This window comes from Tetrao urogallus (genome assembly GCF_951394365.1).
Source record: "Tetrao urogallus genome assembly, chromosome: 5".
NCBI lineage: Eukaryota > Metazoa > Chordata > Aves > Galliformes > Phasianidae > Tetrao > Tetrao urogallus.
The window spans coordinates 36,061,135-36,083,064 of record NC_136818.1 but is presented as its reverse complement, the minus strand read 5'-3'; the positions used below and the strand labels follow the sequence as shown (position 1 = coordinate 36,083,064).

General features: G+C 37.4%; 1 protein-coding gene across 1 annotated transcript in view; it reads right to left on the bottom strand.

Annotated features, from left to right (window-relative positions):
• GRID1 (glutamate ionotropic receptor delta type subunit 1) overlaps nucleotides 1-21,930 on the bottom strand; it is a gene marked incomplete at both ends in the record, with an annotated part of 513,772 nt that overhangs the window by 13,095 nt on the left and 478,747 nt on the right. The window contains 3 exons of the mRNA XM_079535236.1: nucleotides 4,416-4,656; nucleotides 5,961-6,127; nucleotides 14,396-14,591. Coding sequence (XP_079391362.1) covers nucleotides 4,416-4,656; nucleotides 5,961-6,127; nucleotides 14,396-14,591 — 604 coding nt within the window. The remainder of the gene's footprint in view (nucleotides 1-4,415; nucleotides 4,657-5,960; nucleotides 6,128-14,395; nucleotides 14,592-21,930) is intronic.

The window sequence follows — 21,930 nt, the reverse complement described above, 5'->3', positions numbered from 1 at the left end:
AAATCCAATTTGAAAAAGATGGCCAAAAGTAAATTTCCCATAAGCAGAAATAATAAGAATGTTTAAACATTACCAGATACGTTTTCAATTTTAATGCACCACAGACTTGAGCCCAAGTAGATGGAACCTGAGATGGTCTTGCAGCTGTACAATTTTCCTGATGTTGAAATTAATCTTTCTTTTGTTAATCTGAATTGATAAGGAAGCATTACGATCACATTAAGATTTTTAGAGAATAAATCTTTAGAAAAGGACCCAGGCACTTCTTTGGAAACTTAAAGATCCATTTGGAAGCCAACCTGTGTGACCTATTGTGGGGAACCTGCTCTATCCGGGGAGTTGGACTTAATGATCTCTAGGGATTCCTTCCAAATCCTGAAATTCTGTGATTCTGTGTTACTCTTAAAGAAATTTCACTACTGCTTGCATGACAGATTTGGGAACTAAGGGCAATTGATTGTTCTGGGAAAATAAAGAAGTCCTTCTTTCCTGGAAGTTCATCCTAATGAACTGACTTTATGGGTAGAAAATATATAATTTGCTTAATTTTGGGAGATGGCTTTTTTTTTAAGTGAAAAAAAAAGGAAAAAAAAAAAGGCAACAAAGGATTTCCAATTAGAAGTAGTCTGACATAGTGCTTCCTATAAAGTCTCTGACACAAATATCATCTACATTTGTAAAGTCCAGGTTATGGTGTCAGGGTTCAAAAAACAGTGCCCATAGTTATATAGTTAAGATCACATTTTTTACACTAATTTTAATTAAGAGTTGTGATTTATATCACGCAGAGCTCCAAGTCCTTGAATACCTCAGTGGATTGATTCCGAATGATCTCTACAAAAGCCAAAGGAATTGAAAGGGGAAGAGGAAAATACAAGGACACCTTAATACCAGCTGAAAATATTTCTCCAATGCTAACAAATGTTGTTCAGGTCTTTGTGGCCACAGACTTCACACCAACCCCCAAAGGAAAAAAATGACAGTCTCTAAAATCTCTCTTTTTCTTTGTCAAGCTGCAGTTGCCCAACCCTATCATAAACCTGTCAGAGTGGTCACAAATTCACCTTCCCAATTCTTCTCTGTTTTTCTAGTTGACACCAGATTAGCATGACAGTCTAACAAGCAGGTCAAGCCAAAGAGAGAAACTTCTAAAAGGGCTCAGCAAGTTATATCGGCTCCTCATTCAATCCTGAAGCCACTTTTCTGCAATTGATTTACAGGATTCCTAACAGTTTAAGGGTCACAGTAGCCAGGCTTCCTCTTTTGACTTTTAATGGTGATTGCAGAGAATGCTGTTCTTTTTCTGCATGAGGTGACTACCAAAGCCTAAGTGTAATATTTGGCCACAAGGGAATCATCCCCTTCAGTGACATCTCACAGGCTTTGCACAGACAAAAACGGTCAGGAGAAAATCTAATTCCCAAAATTTGTAGGTGATATCACAATACTCAGGTTTGGTACTCCAAAGCCTGACTGAAAAAAAAAAAAAAAAAAAAAAAAAAAAAGCAGAAGAAAAATGAAATCAGCAGAATGGCTTAAGTTGGCAGCTGTTACTGAACTAAAGACTTGGATGGAGTATCAGATGCTGGCTTTAATGTTTTTTATATGATATACATGTTGCAGCTCTGTTATTATGGTCATTGCTGCAGAAATGCTAGACAATATGTAGTTACAGAAAAGAGATCCCTAAAGAAACTCCTTGAAATCAAATCCTCGTTTTGCTTTCAGTCCCCACAGCTCAGTTATTGCTCCTCACTTGTGTGGCTCAAACAGAGGGTCCCTGGGGTCCTTGGATTCAATCCTTTCCAAAATTTTGAAACTTGGTTTCCTTACATACATTGAAAATCCTCAAGCAATTTGCACGCCACCATCTCTTCTAAACCATGGCTCCTATCATGATTACTGTAGTCATCAGTAACCTCCCTTTAGTCCCTCCTCACTAGTATATAAATGTCTCTATAACTAATCTACTGAGAAGTGCTTGCAACATTCTTCCACTACTTTATCCAAGCGTATTTTATGCTCACACTCTTCTCTCCAGCTCCTCTGACCTTTTCTAGAGATGCTTTTGGCCTCCTGCACTTCACTGCACCCAGCTGCCCTCTTTCAGAACCCCTCATGCTTTACAACCTTATGGCATGGTTATGCTTTCCTCCTCTGTCTTCTCACATCTGTGAGCCTTCATCCCTGGTGCCCTTCTGTTTGGAACACTCACTTTCTCTTTCAGCTTTAACACCTACTTGTTCCAGGAATCCCACTGGCTGTTCCCTCACTCAGCAGCACCCACAAAGACCAGTCTTTTCTGAGCCTGCTCATGCATGTTATGCCTGACTTTAGTTTGTACTGCTTAACCTACATCTGCTATGCTCATTCCAACACACAGGCAATATTCCTGAGTACAACTTTGCCATATCTGCAGTATACTGCAGCAACATAGTAATACTGCAGTAACTGCAGTATACTTTGAAAGATCGAATCTTGAAAGTATTTTATTGTTCATCATGAAAACTGTCAAAGAGGATGTGAGGAGCACCCTTAATCTAGAGCATACTGGAGGGAAGGGGAAGAAGGAGGGGAATGGGAAGGGAAGAAAAGACAGTAAAGACAGGGATCTGTAGTAATCTCTGTAACAGGTGAAAAAGAGAAATGAAGGAGATAAGCATAAAGGGGATATTTAAAGTCAGGAAGACAGATCCTTCCCAGCAATGGAAACTAAGTATTTACAAATCCTTGCAATAAAAGTGACCAATTCTTTCACCCTATCTTTGGGGCTCATACTCATCTCACACCAGAAAAATGCACAAAGGTGAGCCTCTGAGTGCAGAGAGAGGAAGGTGCTCCAGAGTATGGCAAGACAGATGCTCTATATGTAATACTAGAACCCTTCAGTCTCCTTGCTCCTTCCTTGCCAGCCTTTCACAGTGGGAACAGAACTGTCTACTGCTATGATTTAGGCCTTAGTTACACTAACACGGACTGAATTCTACAAGGCAGAAGAGCAAAATAACAAATTATTTAACCAAAGAACAATTAAATACTTGTTTACATTCATACAAAAGCTGGTTTCCATGCAAGACTGTACTTGTGCTCTCTCTGGCTGCTTTTGGAGTGCTGCATTGTACAAAGTGGAGACATGCCTCCTTTTAACCAAAATCTCTCTTTTGCTATTATACACTGCAGAGCCACAGGCAAGTGACTTTGCAGCTTTGTCCCTCAAACACGATACAGATGTTTATCACTGACACTTGATGGATGAGTTCAAATGGGAGAAGCAGGGACTCAGAGAAATGGAATCTTACTGATAAATATTTCACAGCATTGCATACTGCAACATATATCATCAGATCCCATTTGGCAGAATTGCTTACAGGTGATGCGTGTGTCAATTATTGTAATATTCCTGGCAATCTGAGAAACACAGATTATAATTGATGGGCTATGTACTATTTTCCAGCTGTAGTGCAGCTCACTGCTATTATTTTCTTGTTACAAACATCTGTTCCAAGATGAAAGCACCCACAAGTGCCTCTGCTTCAAAAATTACAAGAGGTTAGTTTGTTAAACATTTAAGCTATGTAAACAAATACAGGTTTCATGCAAGACAGATTTGACTATGGACTGATTATTCTATCATAGCATTGCTAACTATTCCTACTGTGGCAAAACATTTCAAAAACAAGACATTCTCAGATGTATGCTCCTAAGTAAAATGTCACATGAAATTCAGTTCAGTCAGAAGCCCCTAGGTTTAGAAATAAAACTGATTTCAAAAGAAAAGAAGCATTTAAACAGTGTCATGGCAGTTATGGCTTATTCAGTAATAAGTAGATGGTTTCTTTTTAATTGCTCATGTACTTCATCAAACTCAGCCTAAGTCAGCCATGAAGGAAAACAACCACTAGCTGCTGGCAGCTGCCTAGCCTGCGCAAGATGGACATGGTTCTCACAGCCAGCAGATGGGGTCTTAGATCAGAGAAACCGTCACCACAGTTGGCACAACCAGGTGCCCATGGCTGGCCTCCCTGTCACAGCAGAGAGGCCGAGGGCATGTTTCTGAACTACTCTTACCCCTAAAGGTGGTCTCTCCAGGTCAGGGTTGAGGCACATTGGTGGGGCAATGTGGGGAAGTTTGCACTGCTGCTGCCCATGCTGTACCTGCTCTATAAATAAATAGAGGACTTTAGTCTCCAGGACTGTCAGTTTGGCACCTTTCATGTGCACAAATGACATATTGTGGTTTTTTGTTTGTTTGTTTAGAAACAACCGCCCAGAAAGTTATATGCAAAGCTTAGTATGGCGAATCAAGATAAATCAAATTTATTGTATGAGAGCACCTAAAATCCCACCTTCCATTTGCTCTCTTTTTCGTGTTTTCTACTTGTTTTCTAATTGTGATAAGAATAAAAGTTATGGACCTCTTTCGGTGTTTCTTGATGACAACGGTTGCTGTTCCACCACAACTCCAATGCTGCCACCAAGCAGGCAAGAAGAAGGCCTATTGCTAAAATGCAGAAAACACCTGCAAAACTGTGCAGCTTGAGAGCCTTCCCATCTGTCTGTGCATTTGTGTGGCTATTCAGGTCACAACGTCCCATCCGTGGCCACCATTTTTGTTTAAGAACATCCAAATCTCCACTTTCTTGCAACTCTAAGATCCTGCAGAAATTTAAAAACATACACAAGTATTACATTCAATTACATCTTTTTCCACATTTTTTGCACTCTTTTCCTGTTACATGAACTGCCTTACAATTCAAAACTCTTTCTTGCAAGCCCCCATCCCCATGCAGTATTAATCTGAAACTCATTCTGCTCACAACAGCAGGCAAACTTCAGTGAGTAACTTTAGAGGAAGGATGACTGTCAGAAATTTCATTGCAAGGGAAGAAGCATTCCCAAGGGAAATCACCATATTCCACAGTTTGTCATGGCTGGTCTGGCTACATTCAGCTGCAGCAGCTGTTCCACTAGTGAAATATGCAGCCCATTTCACTGCTGCTCTCCCACAGTAATTTTAAAATCATGGGAGACTAAACATGCTACTATTTGTGCACCACTTCATACAAATGTGCTTAAGCAGCGACCGACTTATTTAGTTCAGCAAATGCAGTTTATTCAAAAGGATTTTACTTCAGTGCTGTTACTTCATGCTTGAATTACTTTGTTAACAGTTGCTAATTAATCATTGTTTTGCCTCTTGTGAAGTGTCCTTTCTCTCCAAGAATGATTCATTTTGGATTTGGTTTGATAACTATTTTTGCTGTTTACTAACAACCCTTTCTCTTTGGTTATACAACTGGAGCTTTACTCCCTCTTATAAAGAACAAGTGAGATGGGGAAATTCTGCTCCAGCTTCCTGTCTGGAGCAGTGCACCCACTAACCTTCTGCTAGGGCCACGCATGCCTGCCCACCTGCATGTCTTCCATTCAGTGTACACGCTGACATGAAAAAGATGCTCATAGCTCATAGACCACCAAATGGCCACAGATACTGTAGTAATGCCATGCAATAATCAACAATTCTTGTTTTCCTGTACTATTGTGACATTCAGCATGTCTCTCCACCCTAAAGGATAAACTGAGACATTATTACTTGCTTACTGTATGGAAGAACATCGTTTCATAGCCTGAAAAACATATAAATCAGGAATCTCTCTTTGATCTCTCCCCTAGCTCATACAGAGCTCTGGGGACTCTGGTCCCTTTTCTGACAGAGCCGGTGCTACTCAGAGATGTGAAGCCACACACCATCTCCACTCCTTCTTCCCTAAACAGAAGTACACAGAGTAGAAGTAGCAGCTTTGTTGAAGACTGAACTTATAACCTTTCTGCTGTCACTGTAGGAAGAGAATTAAATTTATTCAGCAAATTGTCACTGTCAAAATTCAAGTGAACCATCAATGGGATGCCGTGCTGGTTGCAGAGAAGAATCCTACGAAATGAACTTTGTTTTGGTTTACCTCTGGGAGAAAAGATCTCTGTAGGGGCTTCCGTGCTGGAGTGCAATTCCATATCCTTTGCTGCTGATGCTATTACCAATGACTGTCACAGAGCATTCATCATCTGTCAGCGCAGCATATTCCACCACTGTCACATCCCACAGGAATGCATAATTTCCTTTCTTTGCCTGTAAATACAATACAAACACAACAAAATCTAAACTAAACCACATTTTTAGATAGGAGGAAAAAAAAAAAAAAAAGCAAAAATAAAAAGCCCGATGCTGGTACTTCACCAGGTCACATCTATGGACCTCCAGCATCTTAATACATTTTTAAGTCTTCCCCCACAACATTACCTCATCTATGCTTTTCCCAGCAGTACATCATCTACTTCAAACCTCTCTAAAACGTCTTCCATTTTTAATAGAGAGAGAGAGCATAGGATGACATAGCCTTCTGTAAGTTTAGGCAAGGCTTACATAACAGGTAATTAATTATAAATCAAAGCCTTTGCCTTAACTGATGAAATTTGATGTACGTTTTGTAGGAGACATGGATTAGCAGGAGCTCCATACATTTATGTAACTAGACAGGTACAGGATGAGCACTTAGTGGTGTTCCCTAATCATTGCAGTCACCAAAATGGAAACTTTACAGATTCCCTCAAGTAAATATGTAAGTGAAAGAAGTGCCCTCCAAGAGCTGTGTTAGTCCTGTAACAAAAAAATCACACTCAAAGCTTAAAAAGAATTCCTTTTTTTTTTATTCTTCCCCCCCCCTCCCCCCCCCCCCTTCCCCAGACAAGAATAATCACCAGCATCTCTTGTCAGCTCAGTTTTGGGACAAATATTGTTCTATTTTAGCACACGTTCGTGCAGATGTCCTTAAATGTCAGCCTTAATTGGCATTCTAGCCAATGTCTGCATGCAGTGAATACGATGAATGTAAATCACCTTACTTAACATAAGATGTAAGAAAAATGTCTGGATAGAAATTCAGTAAGGAAAAAAGTGATCATTTTGTTTGTTTAAAGTAATCATCAGTTTCCCAATAAATTTAAGTATTTAAGATTTTTAGTCTCAAGTGAATATACAGAGCACAAAAGAAGAACAGATGGATGGGAACAGCTAATGCAAATAAATGAATAATCATGACTGGAGATTTCCAAGACATTTTTTTTCTTTTTAAGAAACAAAAAACAAAATAAATGACAAAGGCCCACCTTTGGCTGATTTCTTTAGGTCAAAACAAAGCAAGATAGGAAGCTGAAGTCTGGAAACTGAATCATTAAACTTTCTTTGCCAATGGCTGCAGCGCTGACGTTATTCCATATATTTTCCATTTTGTGTAATCTCAGTTAAAGAATTGACCTGCAAGCCTATAAGGCTCACTAAATTAATTTCCTCAGTTGAGCAACTAAGTTAATTTCACCATGCTTTAGTATAAATCATAGCTTTCTGAAGTCCTTGACAGTTGCTTAAACATGATAATAAATCAGATGGGTGAATTATCTTGTAACGGATAGAATCGAGGGAAATAAAACTGAAAAGTATGCTTTTGGATTTTCTGTAAATTACTTGCCACAATTCACCTCCTTTTCTCTTTTACATTCTGTCTGCATCGATGCAATCAAAGACCCCCAAATTCTTTTTCTTCTGAACTACACCAGAGTAGCAATACATTATAGCCTTTGTTTCTGGCAAGATTCAAATGATCCTGTACTGACCACTTTGAAAACAGATTTTTTAAATGTATGCCAGCACTGTAGGTTTGGCCAGTCAAGCTCCTCTTTCTCTCCTGCAATCTCTCGGTCAGTTCAGGGTAACAGCAATTAACGTATGTTGCTTCAGACAGCTATTGCTAGCTCAAAACAATCATTTAAAGCTAAAACTCAGCATAGGGACTACAGGATACAAGTAGGAGCCACAAGATCCTAATGTTAAACTATACATTGGTTTAACTAATATGACTAATTATACAAGCTTGGTCACAAAAAAATCTCTCTCAAATGGTACTGCATGACTTCCACATCTGTATTCCAGTTCCCCTGGCCATCCACCTGACTAGTACTGGTGTTGGAAAGGAGGAATCAAGAAATAAATCACTGCTTACTGTATGTGACAGTCAGAAAAGGCTTCAAATCTATCAACACAAAGATGCATTAAAAAAAAAAAAAAAAAAGGAAAGGAAGGAGATTCCTCGGGGTATTTAGCTTATATTCAGATGGTAAACTGCACTCTTGGAAGCCTAAAATGTGTTTCTCAAAGGAACTTTCTGAATGGGCATGTACCTGGAAATAACCATGATGTTAGCAGCAAGCCTCTGCATCTTGCCCTCTGCTCTTCCTCTGATGGACTTTAACAATTCTCATCTTATGTTTCCACACCTGTGAGGCCTCCTACCTGCTCGGGAGCAATGGGCATTCCTCCCACTAGTGCTCCTGGCTGCACATCTCAGGTTTCATCCTATGGTAAACAGTACACAGGCTCTTGCTATCTACGATACAAGACTGTGTGCAAGTGTTTCTGTGTTAAAAGCCACAGTTACAGGACCAAAGACAACAGCTTTTTTTTTTTTTTCCCTATACAGAATTTGTTCAAAATCTGTTATTACTAGAGAACAAAAGCTTGCCTGGTGTACACACAGAAAGAAGACCCAGAGAAGATTTCACCTATATCACAGTAATAAAATGTCTTTGATTTCTTGTTGGTTTCTGGGTTGTTTTTTTTTTCTTCTTCTTTCTTTTTTTAATAGCTGGATCTTTTAGTTGTTTCAGAATTGTTCCAATAAATCATCTTTTCAAATTAACAGTTTACAAAAGAAGAACAACAACACATCCTACATTCTTCATCTTTTTCTTAGTAATACTTGAGGAACACAGCCTTCCTCAAATATTCGATTTCAATTATAAGGCAATGTCTAGAGAAAATCACATTATTGATTCTACCATTCAAGCCTCAGTTTTCTGCACTTCATTTTATGTAGAAGAGCTCTGTACGCTGACTTTCAAGGTTAGACAGCAGATCTTTTGACAAGGTCTACTTCTCTAGCATTTGCAACATTGCTGTCCTAAGTTATATCCTATGAATACAAGTGGTCAATGACAAGTTTACTGAGTCTCTCTGTATCAATTTAGTATTTTTATGACAAACAATTCTACCCAGTGGCATCCATTGAGCAGTATTTTTCTGATAGACTGTACATTTCAACATAAATGGGAATCTGAGTTTTAAACTCTTAATTATATGTATTCTTAACTTCCAGAAATACTGAACGTGGAACTGCTTCCCCTCTCTAATTGTCAAAAACTGACTTCCCAAAGATTCCTTTTTCCTCAGGGAAGATTCTTCTCTTCCAAAATCTCTTCCTCTTGCAGATCTTTCTTTTCTTAAGAGTAACAATCTCATACTATTAGCATGTTCCTTGCACAGAAATTTTCCTTATGACTAAACAGTAAGTTCCTATCTAAATTTGGCATGCTTCATATCCCTGTAATGGCTGTTGTGGCTGTTAGGTGAAGGCAGACAAGCTAAACTATGAGTGACACTGTGCACTGGCCCATGGGATGTATAAGCAGGAAACATAGGCTTTTTTAATGACACCTTACGCAGATGTATCTATCCATGCAACTGCATCATGACTGCAGTACATTAAAGCTCCATATCCTCATGCTTTTTGCATTCACAGCCTAGCCATTTCAAGCTTGAACTATTTGTTTTTGGGTCCCAAATTTTCTAGGATCAGAGACCACTGCAAAGAAAATATAGATAAAAAAGACAGTAAAAGGGAATGTGGTAAATACCAGCTGAGAATAGGTAAGATAGAGAAAGAAAGAATGATTGAAATGAAACACAGAATAGTAAGCTACAGTTTAGGCTTTTAATTGGCTTTCATATTTTGCTCCTTTGCTATGGCCTTTTTGTGACTTTCAGCACGCAGGCACACTGCAGAAAACAGAAATAACTCAGTTAAAAGTTTCAAAAACCTCTTTCACAGAAATTCAGCCAAAGTGGTCATATATTCCACCCAGGTTGAACTTCTGTAGCGGTTAACACCAGAAGATAGCAGATTTATCTTCAGTTGAAGAGATTGAGGAAAACAAATTTCAGAAGGAAAAAGAAACTTGCATTAAAAATGCCTTCTTTGCAATCATCAAAAATGAAAAGACCAAGGAAGATTGTTTCCCTGGTATAATAAGAGGGACCATAAAGATAACAGTAATACTTCTGAAAAGCAGTAACCAATTTCATTATGATACTCTTCAACATAGTGGGAGATGGAATATATTTCAAAGGGTCCTGTCTTACTGTTGGTAAAGTTATGCATTTTCAAAGAACATGTGTTAAGAACTAACAATACTTTAAAAAAAGTTGAACTTCAGCTTTATCACTGATAGGCCTGTGATTCATCTGCAACTTATGAAGAAGCTCCCGCACTGGAAAAAAAAAGTACAATAATGCTACATTCATCATTAATCTATTGCCAAAATGGAGTGTCACTGTAGATGATCCCATTATATGATCCCATTATATAGCTGGTAACACAGAAATATCAAAGAGTGACCTTCACATTGCTATTAGAAGAATAGTTCAAAAACATGCTTGGATAATATTTATTTTCTATTTCAAAAGCGCCTTAGAAGAAGCTGCACAGTTCTAATAAAGAAAAAACTTGCCACTTAATCCTGTTGAAATTACTTAAAATTAATATCATTAGAAGCTACTACAGGATGCAATATATTTGGGCTTTAAGGAAGCATTTGCTTCTACTCCAGAGGCTGATCATGGTCAAAAAATGAAGAAATTTATGACGATCCATGAAAATATATGGATGAGCCATAATAATTCACAATGCAAAATCTAGTGTGGACAGTAAATCACAGGAAAAAATACTTCAAAAAAATCCTGTTTATGGAACTATTAAATTACTTGCAATCTCAAAATAAAAATGAAGAGAAGTGTCTGTTCAACAACAAAAGATCTCATTTGATGTTTATTGTTTGTTAAAGGAGAGGAACATTTTGAAGGAAGTAAAAAAGATAGGAATGCACTTGTACTGTGCTACTGCATAAATCAATGATACATTCATATTTTGTACTATACTTTCTTTTGATCATTGCATCAAAAGCAATATACAGGAAGAAAAGAACCAATAGAACCAATTCAGAACTATTTTGGCACCAAATTGACCACACAGAAGAACAAACTGTCTCCATTAAAGGAAGACTGTTAAAAAGCCACAAAAGCAATTTCATTCTCTCATGTGTATCTTTGTATATATGTACATATATATGTGTGCGCGTGTATATAAATATATAGTGAGATACATGAGAGTATACACGGCACATATCACTTTGTTCTTCCAAAGCAAGAATGGCTGCTCACAATGAGAAATGCTGCAAGTTACTAGGTAAGTTAATGATAACTAATAATTACCCTCAAGAAATTACTGCCATGGGGTATTATGTGAACACCTCATTCATATTTGCAGATACGTTAGGGATATATGCAATTCCCCTATCAATGTCAATCTGAGATGACATGGCAAGAGCTATGCACAGCGCACTTCCGGGACATTCTGGCTGCAGCTTGACCCAAAAGGAAACTTTCTATACAACAGAATTAGTCAGTCCTGTTCCGTAGTACCAGAAAACTCAAGTGGCAAAATAGCGCTCTGCGTGGACTTGTGATTTGTCTGGCAAATTCCTCTTACTCTATGCGGAGACATTTATGAATAGGTGGATATTTTACATCTGCAATGACTATTTTCAATGCCCATGGCAGTACAACAAAAGCAACTTGCCCCCACAGCTCTGAAATGTTTTTCTGCCACTTATGTGACTTCACAGTGCATTAATGCTGTCTCTGTGGCCGTACTTGTGTTGCAAAAGCTGTGCTTTGACAATGGGAGATGGTCACTGTGGCTACAGGGCTGTGCTATGTCTGAAAGTGACCTATTCCATGGCAACCAAAAGCTTTTGTGGCATTCAGGACATTCTTCCATTATTGTCTGTTTGGCTTTAGTCAGTCAAAGGGAGAAGAAACATGTCTGGGAAATGGAGAGAGGAAAATGGAATTGAGACAAAGACTGGAAATACCTGCCTATTGCATGAGTAAGCAGTACTCTCCTGTTTTGCATTGAAGAGGCTTTTATTTTTTTCTTACTTAACTGCAGTTGAACTGTGATGCTGTCTGAAGAAAATGGAGAGCAAGAGGAGAGAAGAAGTAGTTGTTTTTTTTTTTTTTTTCCATTGTACCAGGCAAGTCTTTATTCAGAAAATGTGTTAGGTATCTTTATACGCTGGAGGAATTTAGACTTTCCTTTTCCTATAAAGCATTTCTAAGGTACATGTACATCTCTTTCATGCAGCAGCACGTGTTTAGAGATATAAAAAGTCTGATTTCTTTGGCCGATACCATTTCTTCTTTAGGGAAACAGAGTTTCTAGCCAAAATATTTGATATGGCTGACTTGTCTGTTTTTTCAAGGAGCTCAGTGAGTTAGCAAGAACGACATTTAAACTATAAACACAAACGTTTAGTTGACAAAGTTATTAAATACTGAGCTCAATTTACGTGCCTAATTAAATAGCAGCCTTGGTCAGCTTTGGGAGCTGAGGTAAATTCAGTTATTGTTGACGTTAATGGAATGAGCTGATCGAGTTATATAAAAATCACCCTACAATATTAAAATCAAACTCAGTATGAAAAATTCAACATTACTTACAAGAGACAGAGCTGCCAGCTCCATACAGACAACATAGTTGGTAGTCCAAACAGCCTGCCAGTCCACAGTTACATTTAAGTTTTAGGCAAATCTAGCTACAGCAAATGGCAGCATGCAATAGGCTTATGGAAAGAGAGTATTTATAGCTTTACAGTAAGAATGGTAACAAAACAAACAAGGGACAAAAAAGGTAATTTTTTGTGCTTTTTTTCTATGGTAAACTGTTTTACTTATATATTGTTTTTAATGTCATGCTACATAGATTAGAACACATTGGCACTACTTATGCCTCTGCTAAGAAAGTCTTGAAATAGAGGCTTCATTTGCATAAAGTGACAGGCAAATTAAAAAAAAAAAAAAAAGAAAATCAAATCACTGCAGACTTTTCTATAGCCAGGGTTCTACCTTCTACCAGAAGAAGAAAGTTTAATTGAGCCAAGTGCTCAGCTGGAAGGTGGGAGAAAATGCAGGGGGAACCAAAACTATTGACAGAATACTCCTGTACTGGAAAAGGCAAAAGTATATTTTCCCAAAAATAAGGATTTTATCCAGAAGTCACACAAACAATTGGGAATCTTATATCAAAGGACTTTGATTCAGGAAATAGGATGGCTTATATTAAGATGTTCAGCCATGCTATGGTTATGATGTTGTAAAAAACAGTATTTTTTTTATTTTTATTTTTCCTCACTGACAGCTTAGAAGTTGTTTCAAATATTCAAAAAAAAAAAAAAAAAAAAAAAAAAAACCCAAGCTTCAAACATTTTCTTATTTCTCATTTATAAAAGCATAAGGAACTTGTAATAAATTTATTCCAAATCACTGTATCATTGACAACAGAATAATCCTGATCTAACAATCACAACTTTAATAGTAGCTGTTTTCCTGCTCTGTTAAAAAAAAAAAAAAATCAATTAAAAAATAGACACTTTTCTCTAAAGGAAAAGCACATTAAAATTTCACTGGCTACTTCTGCACACCTGCCACAATATACTTCAGGACACATGCAGTTTGCTGCTATTTATTATCTGCTTCTGCCAAGCTACAAGATGGAAAGCAGAGAAGACCAGCAGACTAAGGGCGAGAAAGTGTGGGCCTGAACTTAACCAGGGCTGTTTATAACAGAAGTCAGCACAAGGATGTAGAATCTCAAGCTACTATATATACCTTGATTATTACAACAATACTCAGTTTCATCAAAAAATCTGAGAGAAATAAAAATTAGGTGAGAACATTCTGACATGTGAAAGAGCATGTGCTTGTTAAGTCTCGAATAAACAAAGAAATTTGGCATGAAAGTTCTGTTCTAAGAAACATTAGTAGATTTTCATTCATTCCTCATGTTACCAATACTTACTTTAATTCAAAGCAAATGAAAAAAAAAAAAAAAAAAGAGCAAAGGACAAGTGTCAAAATCTGAATAATAAAAAATATCATTGAAGATGGGTATTGTCAAAGCTGCCAAGAAACCTGTAAGTTTTACAGCCAGCTCCAAAGGAGGATTTAAATACTGGAGATTCCGGCAGAGCTAAAGTACTTTAATTCAAAATCATGACCTCACAAGATGCCTTTTATCTGGCATAGTTACTGAAAGGAACTTTATGTAAGGATATTTTTGTTTAAAGTTACGATGTAATTGCATTAATGTGACTCAACAATATTAACTCCACGCAAACTAATTTGATACAGCACAACAATTAAATGAAGAGCACTGTAATCCAGTCTTACCTTCCTGATGCCTTCAGAAGGGTTCGATACACAATTATCTGCCCCATTATTCTTACTTATTGTCCTCCACAGTTCAGCAAATGTGTTATCCTGCTCCAGAGGGTTTGTTCCTTTTGCTTTAAAGTATTCATATACTGCTGAGTCTCTGACTGTACCATAAGATATATCCATTTGTTTAGACAGATCCTGAAATGTTCTGAAATTCAAGCAATATTGAGATATTAGTGAAACATAGAATGCTACTGAAATTTAATTAAATGATTTATTTTTGTCTTCAGTCGGAAAGCATTTATCAATACCAGGCAATACTTGAGTATCTCTCGCCTTCATCATAAAGGAAAACGAAAGAGTAATTGAATTCAACTGAGATCATGCGAACTTAGTCATACCTGAGGTTTTTTTCTTTGTTTGTTTGTTTGTTTTTTAACCTTAATAAAGACTTTCTGGGTAGATAATCCATGTTAAATTTTATCCCAAGTTTGCACAGAACGGGAGTCCATTACAGACATACCCCAGTGCAGGAAAAGGTTGTAAATATAAACTGTCAGCCACCTTGGCACCACCTCACAGAACTCAGTGGAATTAGTTGGAACTTATACCAATACTCCACCTGACTCCAAATCAATAAGACTTTTTAAAACAAACAAATAAAAGCCTTGGTTCCAATTTCTACCATGTCCCTCTCTCTCTTTTCTTCACAGCCTCTGGTAAAACAGACATTTTTCATTCACACAGAGGTCTAACTTTCATTTACTCATCATACCACCCTGGAAGTGTAAATGGGCCTCAACTTGAGTGACTGTGAATGCATCATTTATTTTCAAATTGTACTGAATGTAATTCACTCCTGTTTTACAGCCTTTTCAGCACAGAAAGGTGTAAATCACTGCCTATGTCACTGAGAACCAGGCGAAGTTTCAAAACATTTGAAGCAGAATCATGTCAATTTTCTATTTTCAGCCACCAATGTTTGCTCCTGTGTCCTCTTCCTTTGTTCTCACATCTCACTTTTCTGTACAGGTACAGAGTGGCAGCACGGGCTAAACTGTATCTCAAATTATGACATATATATATTTATGTCTCATAAATGCATAACCTCATATAAGATTTATTTCAGATGCTTCTCATATGAACTACCAATTAACTTTAGCTGAGATCAAACTAAAGTCTCCCATCCACTCTACCATGCTCCCATCACATCACCTTCAGGCCTTCTGAGTTTTGTTCCCAAGGAGCCCCTTTGCCTGGAGGCACCATGTGAGGCTGCCAGCTCCATCCCCAAAGCTGAAGCTCAGCAGGAATGCCTCTTCTACCCTTACAAGCACCCTTCCAACTCACATGTTGCTTCTAAAATTTTAAGTGGTTTAACTTGTTAAATTGTGTTTAGGACTTTTTATCATTTTAAGCTGCTAAGCAGCTTTCAGTAAGACTGTGAAGAGTTTTTTTTGCACACTTGTGGGTTTGCGCTAACTCCAGGAGTTGCATCAAACCCCAGATATGTTACTTCCCTTGCTCCATATACACCACTTCAGTAAAACAGAAATGAACACCCCGTAGGTTGCCAGATATTCAACAATTCTAATAAAAAATGAGAGAATTTGTATCAGTCCTCTCTCTCTGTTTAACAGTCCTGAAAGTTATATTCTGATTTCCTAAATGTTTCTGGTACATTTCATTGAACAGGACCATTTTTCCTCCAATTTTGATCTAAATGATTACATGCTACATTTAGTTCCTTCTTTATTTTTTAGAATAAGCTTCATCATATCACATGAAATTGCTCACATCCTGGGGATGGATGATCTGACTGTTAAAAGACACATTTCAGTCTATTGTATGTCCAAATGACTAAGAAAGGTGCCGAATACACACGCAGGGTTTCTGTGGCAACCCTTTTAACACAGTCTGCTGTCTAGATTTCAGTGCCTGTAGAAGCACATACAAGGTAGAAGCACGTTAGCAGCAGCATTTTTAGCTATTGTACTTCAATGTGACTTTCAGCAGATAACAACTTTACAAATGTCTACTGTTCACGCTGTCATTCTTGTTGAAAATGTAAGCATTCAAAAAAAGCAAACTGTAGCTTTCATAATGTTTCATAACATGGATCCCTTCTACTGCCTCTGCATGGGAACTTTGACAGAAATCTGCCTCTTGTTTTAGCTAAATTATACTTTATTGACAATCACTGCTTTTGTTTTAGCTAAATCACACTTTATTGACAATCACTACTTTTGTTTTAGCTAAATCACACTTTATTGACAATCAGTACTGTACAAAATCACAGTACATCTTGCTTTTCGAAAAGGATTTTTCTTCAATTCTCTAAGCATTGCAGTGAGCAAATTCTGGGTATAAATCAAGTGCTTTGCTGGCCCAATAAGCAGGTAAGAGGTGGCAGGGAGGAAAGCCCAGCCTTTGCTTGGGTGTTGCATGGAACAACTATGATCCCTTTAGTTGGCAGAATTTTCCTACAAGGATAATAAAGAATACTGCATGTCCTGAGGATTATGCACATCTTTCCTGCAGTGCCCTACTTGATCCATTGTAAGAACTGCTCCTGACACAGGAGATTCTCTGTATCACTACTGAAAACATCTTTTGAGCGAGTCAGAAGGTCTCCAAAGGACACAGCCAGGGTCACAGCAGGTAACCAAGCTTGCGAGTGGCTCCTGCAGCATAAATTAATGCAGATGGTGAATGTCAGAGAAAAAAGGTAACCTTATGTCTGTACCAAAGGGACCACTTAGCCAGAACTATCTCAGAAACTATCTCGATGGGGAGTGGTCTGGACAACAGATGTTATTCAGTATAAAAAAATTCTTTTACTATATTTCTGCACTGAAATCTCCTGTCTTATAGGATGAATTAAGATAATCACAAGTGCAGATTTCACATATTTTTCATATATTTATACTTCTATATATTAGCACTGTGCCATTCTCTACAGGTAGCTACTCTTTGTTCCTAGACTTCTTCATTTTGCTGAATAGCCATTAGCAGAACCCACCTTTGTTTGCTACTCAAATTCTTGGTTCACTTTCCTGCGGTAAAGATTTCATGCATTTAATAAATAAAATAATTTGCAACAAAAATGTGCAGCATAACGACGCTCCATTAACCTTACCACCTCAATTATTGGATCTCACAACCCATTAAGGACTCTCTGTAAGTGTGATTAAAGATAAAGCTAGTAAAGCAGAAAAAGCCAATGTTCCTCACTTACACTTATAGGAGCTGACCTTCAATTTGTAGATAAATACATCCACTGTGTGATTACTGTAATTGGCAAGTACATGTAAACCAATTGATTTAAGTAAATGTATCTGTGGTCCATCCAAACAGAACAGAGTTACCAGCTGAAATATTTAACCAGTGTAATAATATCTGCTAGATAGATAGGACAATTGATACGTAATTCCCAGTGGAGTAGCAATTACTTCAAGTGGAGTCAACTGAAAACTGTTTGTTTCAATTTTTAGAAACATACTGACATAAACCAAATGCTGTGGAATAAACATTTAGGCAATAGCTGTACTAGCATTTATAATTAGACCATTAGAAATAACTGACACAATAAAAATATTGGTTAAGTTGTACTGTTTGGAAATGCTTTCCTACTTGTAAGAGACTCATAGAGCTGTAGATACGTAACCAAAAAAGGTTCTGCCAGCAAAGGTTGATTTGACTCTAGAGGTGCTATAAAGATAAGACTTTCTGGATGAACGGTATGAACAAATCTTATCTAAGGGACAGACTAAACCTGTCACCAGGTGCTCGGAAGTAACTGCTGACCAATTATCTCAACTTGAAAACGGCAGCCTCAGCTGTTCATCCAAAACTGCCTCTCACGATTGTCAGTCACGATCAAAGTAAATAACCTCAAAACACTAACAAAAACAAAATAACAGCAACAAAAACCCACAAAAAGATAAGCAAACTTTCCTTTCAATTTTATTTATTTATTTATTTATTTATTTATTTATTTATTTATTTATTTATTTTTAAGGCAAAATATATTTATTTTCTGAGTTTTTCACCTTCCTAATTATTCCTTTTCTTTTAAGTTAGGAGAATGTTGCACATCTGGAATCCTATGTGTAAATTCTGTGTCTGTTAACAAGATAACTATGTAGTAATGTCATGAATTCTTCTATGCCACTGTAAAAAAAAAGTAGTATTTATCTTGATTTCAGCCTTAAAGAGACCATAATGGCAATAGTGGCAGCTCCTTGATTTGGAGGTAATTTCTCATTAGTATTCACCACTGTAAATATTTTAACACTGAAACTGTTTGTATTTTTCCAGTTTGCTATTACTTAAGGAAAGTTAGCATTTTAGCAGTTTCTGAATCCACAGCATTATGTTTAAAAAATGATGCAGTATTTTTCCTGCCTAGCTCCTGTTTGCTCATCTGCACATGAACTATTAGAAATAATATAGGTTAAGATTAGACATAAGAGTGGGCACCAGCACTCTGCTGTGTTGTGAGTACATTTCAGAATAGCCTCTCCCTTTGAATTACTGCATATGTTTGGAAAAACAATACAGAACAAATAATTTCTCCCAAGTAAATAAATAAATTTTCTTAAATAATATTAATCCCTAAATCACAGTATGCTTTTCCACATTTGCCTGGGAAAGTTATGTTCTTATTTTACCTAGGGATGCCAGCACCCTAACATTATTGCTCAATGCAGCATAATATTCCAGGTGACGGCTGCCATTAAGATGAAGCAACCTGGAGAAGATGAGAGTTTTAAGCTGCTTTACCAAAATGGAGCGCCTTGGAAATATATACAAAAATATACTACAAATTCTGAAGTTCTACTTTTTAAATACCTTGAAATTACTTTATTTCAATTTTTTTTCAAAGCCTAGGAATTGATTATATGTACATAATTAAGTACAATTGCAATTTCTAACTATAAGGGCTTTTCAACAACATTTCAGGCTGGATGTGGCTCTGGGCAGCCTGGTTTAGAGATTGGTGACCCTGCCTGTGGCAGGGGGATTGAAACTAGATGATCTTTGAGGTCCTTTTCAACCCAGGCCATTCTATGATTCAATGAACATTTACTGGAGGAAAATACATGTTTTACATACTAGGAAATAAAGTTTACACATCAAAATAAAGATAAAAGTAGCTGAATTGATTTGACCACCTTACACCACCAGGGTAAGTGCAAGAACTACCTATGAGTTGAAACCTAGCATATACAATCCTATCTGAAAAGAGATTTATTTCACTAACTATCACAAGTGGAAAGAAAAGGCTTAGAAATCTTCTGAGAACAGAGGGAAGCATTCACATTTTGAGACACTAAGTTCAGCACTAGACCATGCATGGATATATTTACAAAGACAATGAGAACAAATGAGAAAATGGTGTTTGTTGCTGATGATCACTTCAGCCCTTCCATTGAGAGAGAAATTTTGAAGCGAGGTGAGTTTTGCAGTATCAGCTTCTCATCTCCAGTGAGAAAACAGCTGTTTTTTGATGTAAGAAGATTGGCAGGTGAGAGCAGTCTGCAAAACTCTGGAAAACCTGTGGAAGTTAAGCTGAACTGAGGTCATGGGTTGTAGTGTACCAGCACAAGTAATTTATTGAGAATAGTTCTAAGCATGTATGAGCAGAAGATCCCTCAGTTCAGAAACTGAGTTCTCTTTACTTTTTATATCAATTTGTTGAGCAGCAAGGCAAAGGACTAGAGCCCTCGTCCATTATTCATAGATAGCCAAACTTTGGATCTTTAGTTTAAGTAAGATTTATGAGTGGGTAGAGAATGTCTTAAGACATCTGAACCTGAGTTCAAACTCCCACATAAAAACACTCCCTGGAGAGTTTTAGCCCCAAGCTGAAGATAAGATTCAATTCAGGAAAAAAAGTCATCTGTCATATATATAAACTGCCAATAGGTGATGATAGTCTCAGTGACTCAGAGGGTTATATGAAAAGTTTTTCATTGTCTTACCAGAGCAGAGTTATAAAAGAAGAAGCCCACTTAAATATTAATTAAAAAATAACAGTTACTCTTCATAAACACTTGTGCAGCCAATACTGAAAAGAACAGTATATTAGCTGAATAATGGGATGAGATTAAAATTAACCTATTTTAAGCATTTGTGAGCCTGAAAATTAAATATCCATCTCACCTCCAATAAAAGACACATTCGCATTAACGTACAACATTTGTTGTCAGTACATACTGGAATATTATTGGCATCTGATAAAATGAATGTGAAGTACATGAATTTAAATACAGGCCATTAAGTGAGGCCAATAAGACTGTTCAGAGTATTGCCAGAATGGCAGTAGCCTTAGTACAGAACATATTTAAAGGAAAGCAGGTTTAGCTTCACATCTAATAATCTTAGACTACAGAAGATTCAGGCTTTTAATTTATGCATCCCTTTGACTTTCTTCAAAATTACAATCAAACTGAGCTCCTAAATCAATCAGTGAATTGACAACTTCTCTACTGTGACATGACCAAATCCTGTATTGCTTCATTTAACTGCAAATCAAGTCACTTTAGCCACCCTTAACTCTGCCTCAGTGCAGCGACTTGCTCGGCATCTGGTTTCTTCAGCAACTACGTTAAGCAAAATATTTACTGAGAGGCAATCCAGCAGAAATCAGCAGCAGCACTGAATGCTTAACAGACACTTTTCAAGTCCTTCACTGGTAAATATATCATCCTATAGTTCACAGAAAGCACATTTCATAAGGTGTCCGTGAAAAATACCATCCACTTTATTCTAAACAACTAAAGCCTTAACAGAAAAAGCCTCATAGGACCTTCTATGAGAGAAGTTATAAGCACTGGAAGATTAAACTATATTGAACAACCTGCATTGAAGCCCTTCACACCAGGAATAAAAATTTCCTGATCACAAAAAGAGACAAACAGTGCAGGCATTTGTGCTTGTATGTGTGCTTGTCACCACCAGTGGAGCAGGAACAGCTGCTACACATGATTTCAAAGAAGCAGGGAGTTTCCTCCAGTGGAAAAACCAATCAGTTGGCATGTATCACAAAACACGTTGCCATGTCAACTACATACTTCTACTACCATGAAAACAAACAGTGATTGAACCTCTCAGCAGGTAGTGGCACTGCAGCAGCTGCTTTTCATGGCAGCTGTACTCTTGATGATAATGGGCACTGCTGCCAACGTGGTGGCTTCGATAAGCCCCATCAACTGTCCTATATTAGATACAGCTAACAGCAAGATATTATATCTAGTCATGGATTTAATGGGAGAAGGAAGCTAAAGCCAGCTTCATTTCCACCACAGAAAACGGAGTTGATGTGTGTTCCTGTGCCTCTACAATTATTTCATTTCCTTGAAACAATTTCAGCATGGTTCAGCCTGGTTCAGCCTAGGTTCTGTGACAAAGGCCTGAAGGGAACCCCTGGGAAGGAGGCAAAGGTAGGGAGATGGGCCTGGATGAAGGATAATGCAGCAACAAGCTAAGGAAAAAAAACTTAATTTACTAAATAAGAAGAATAAACTAAATATTTCTACCCA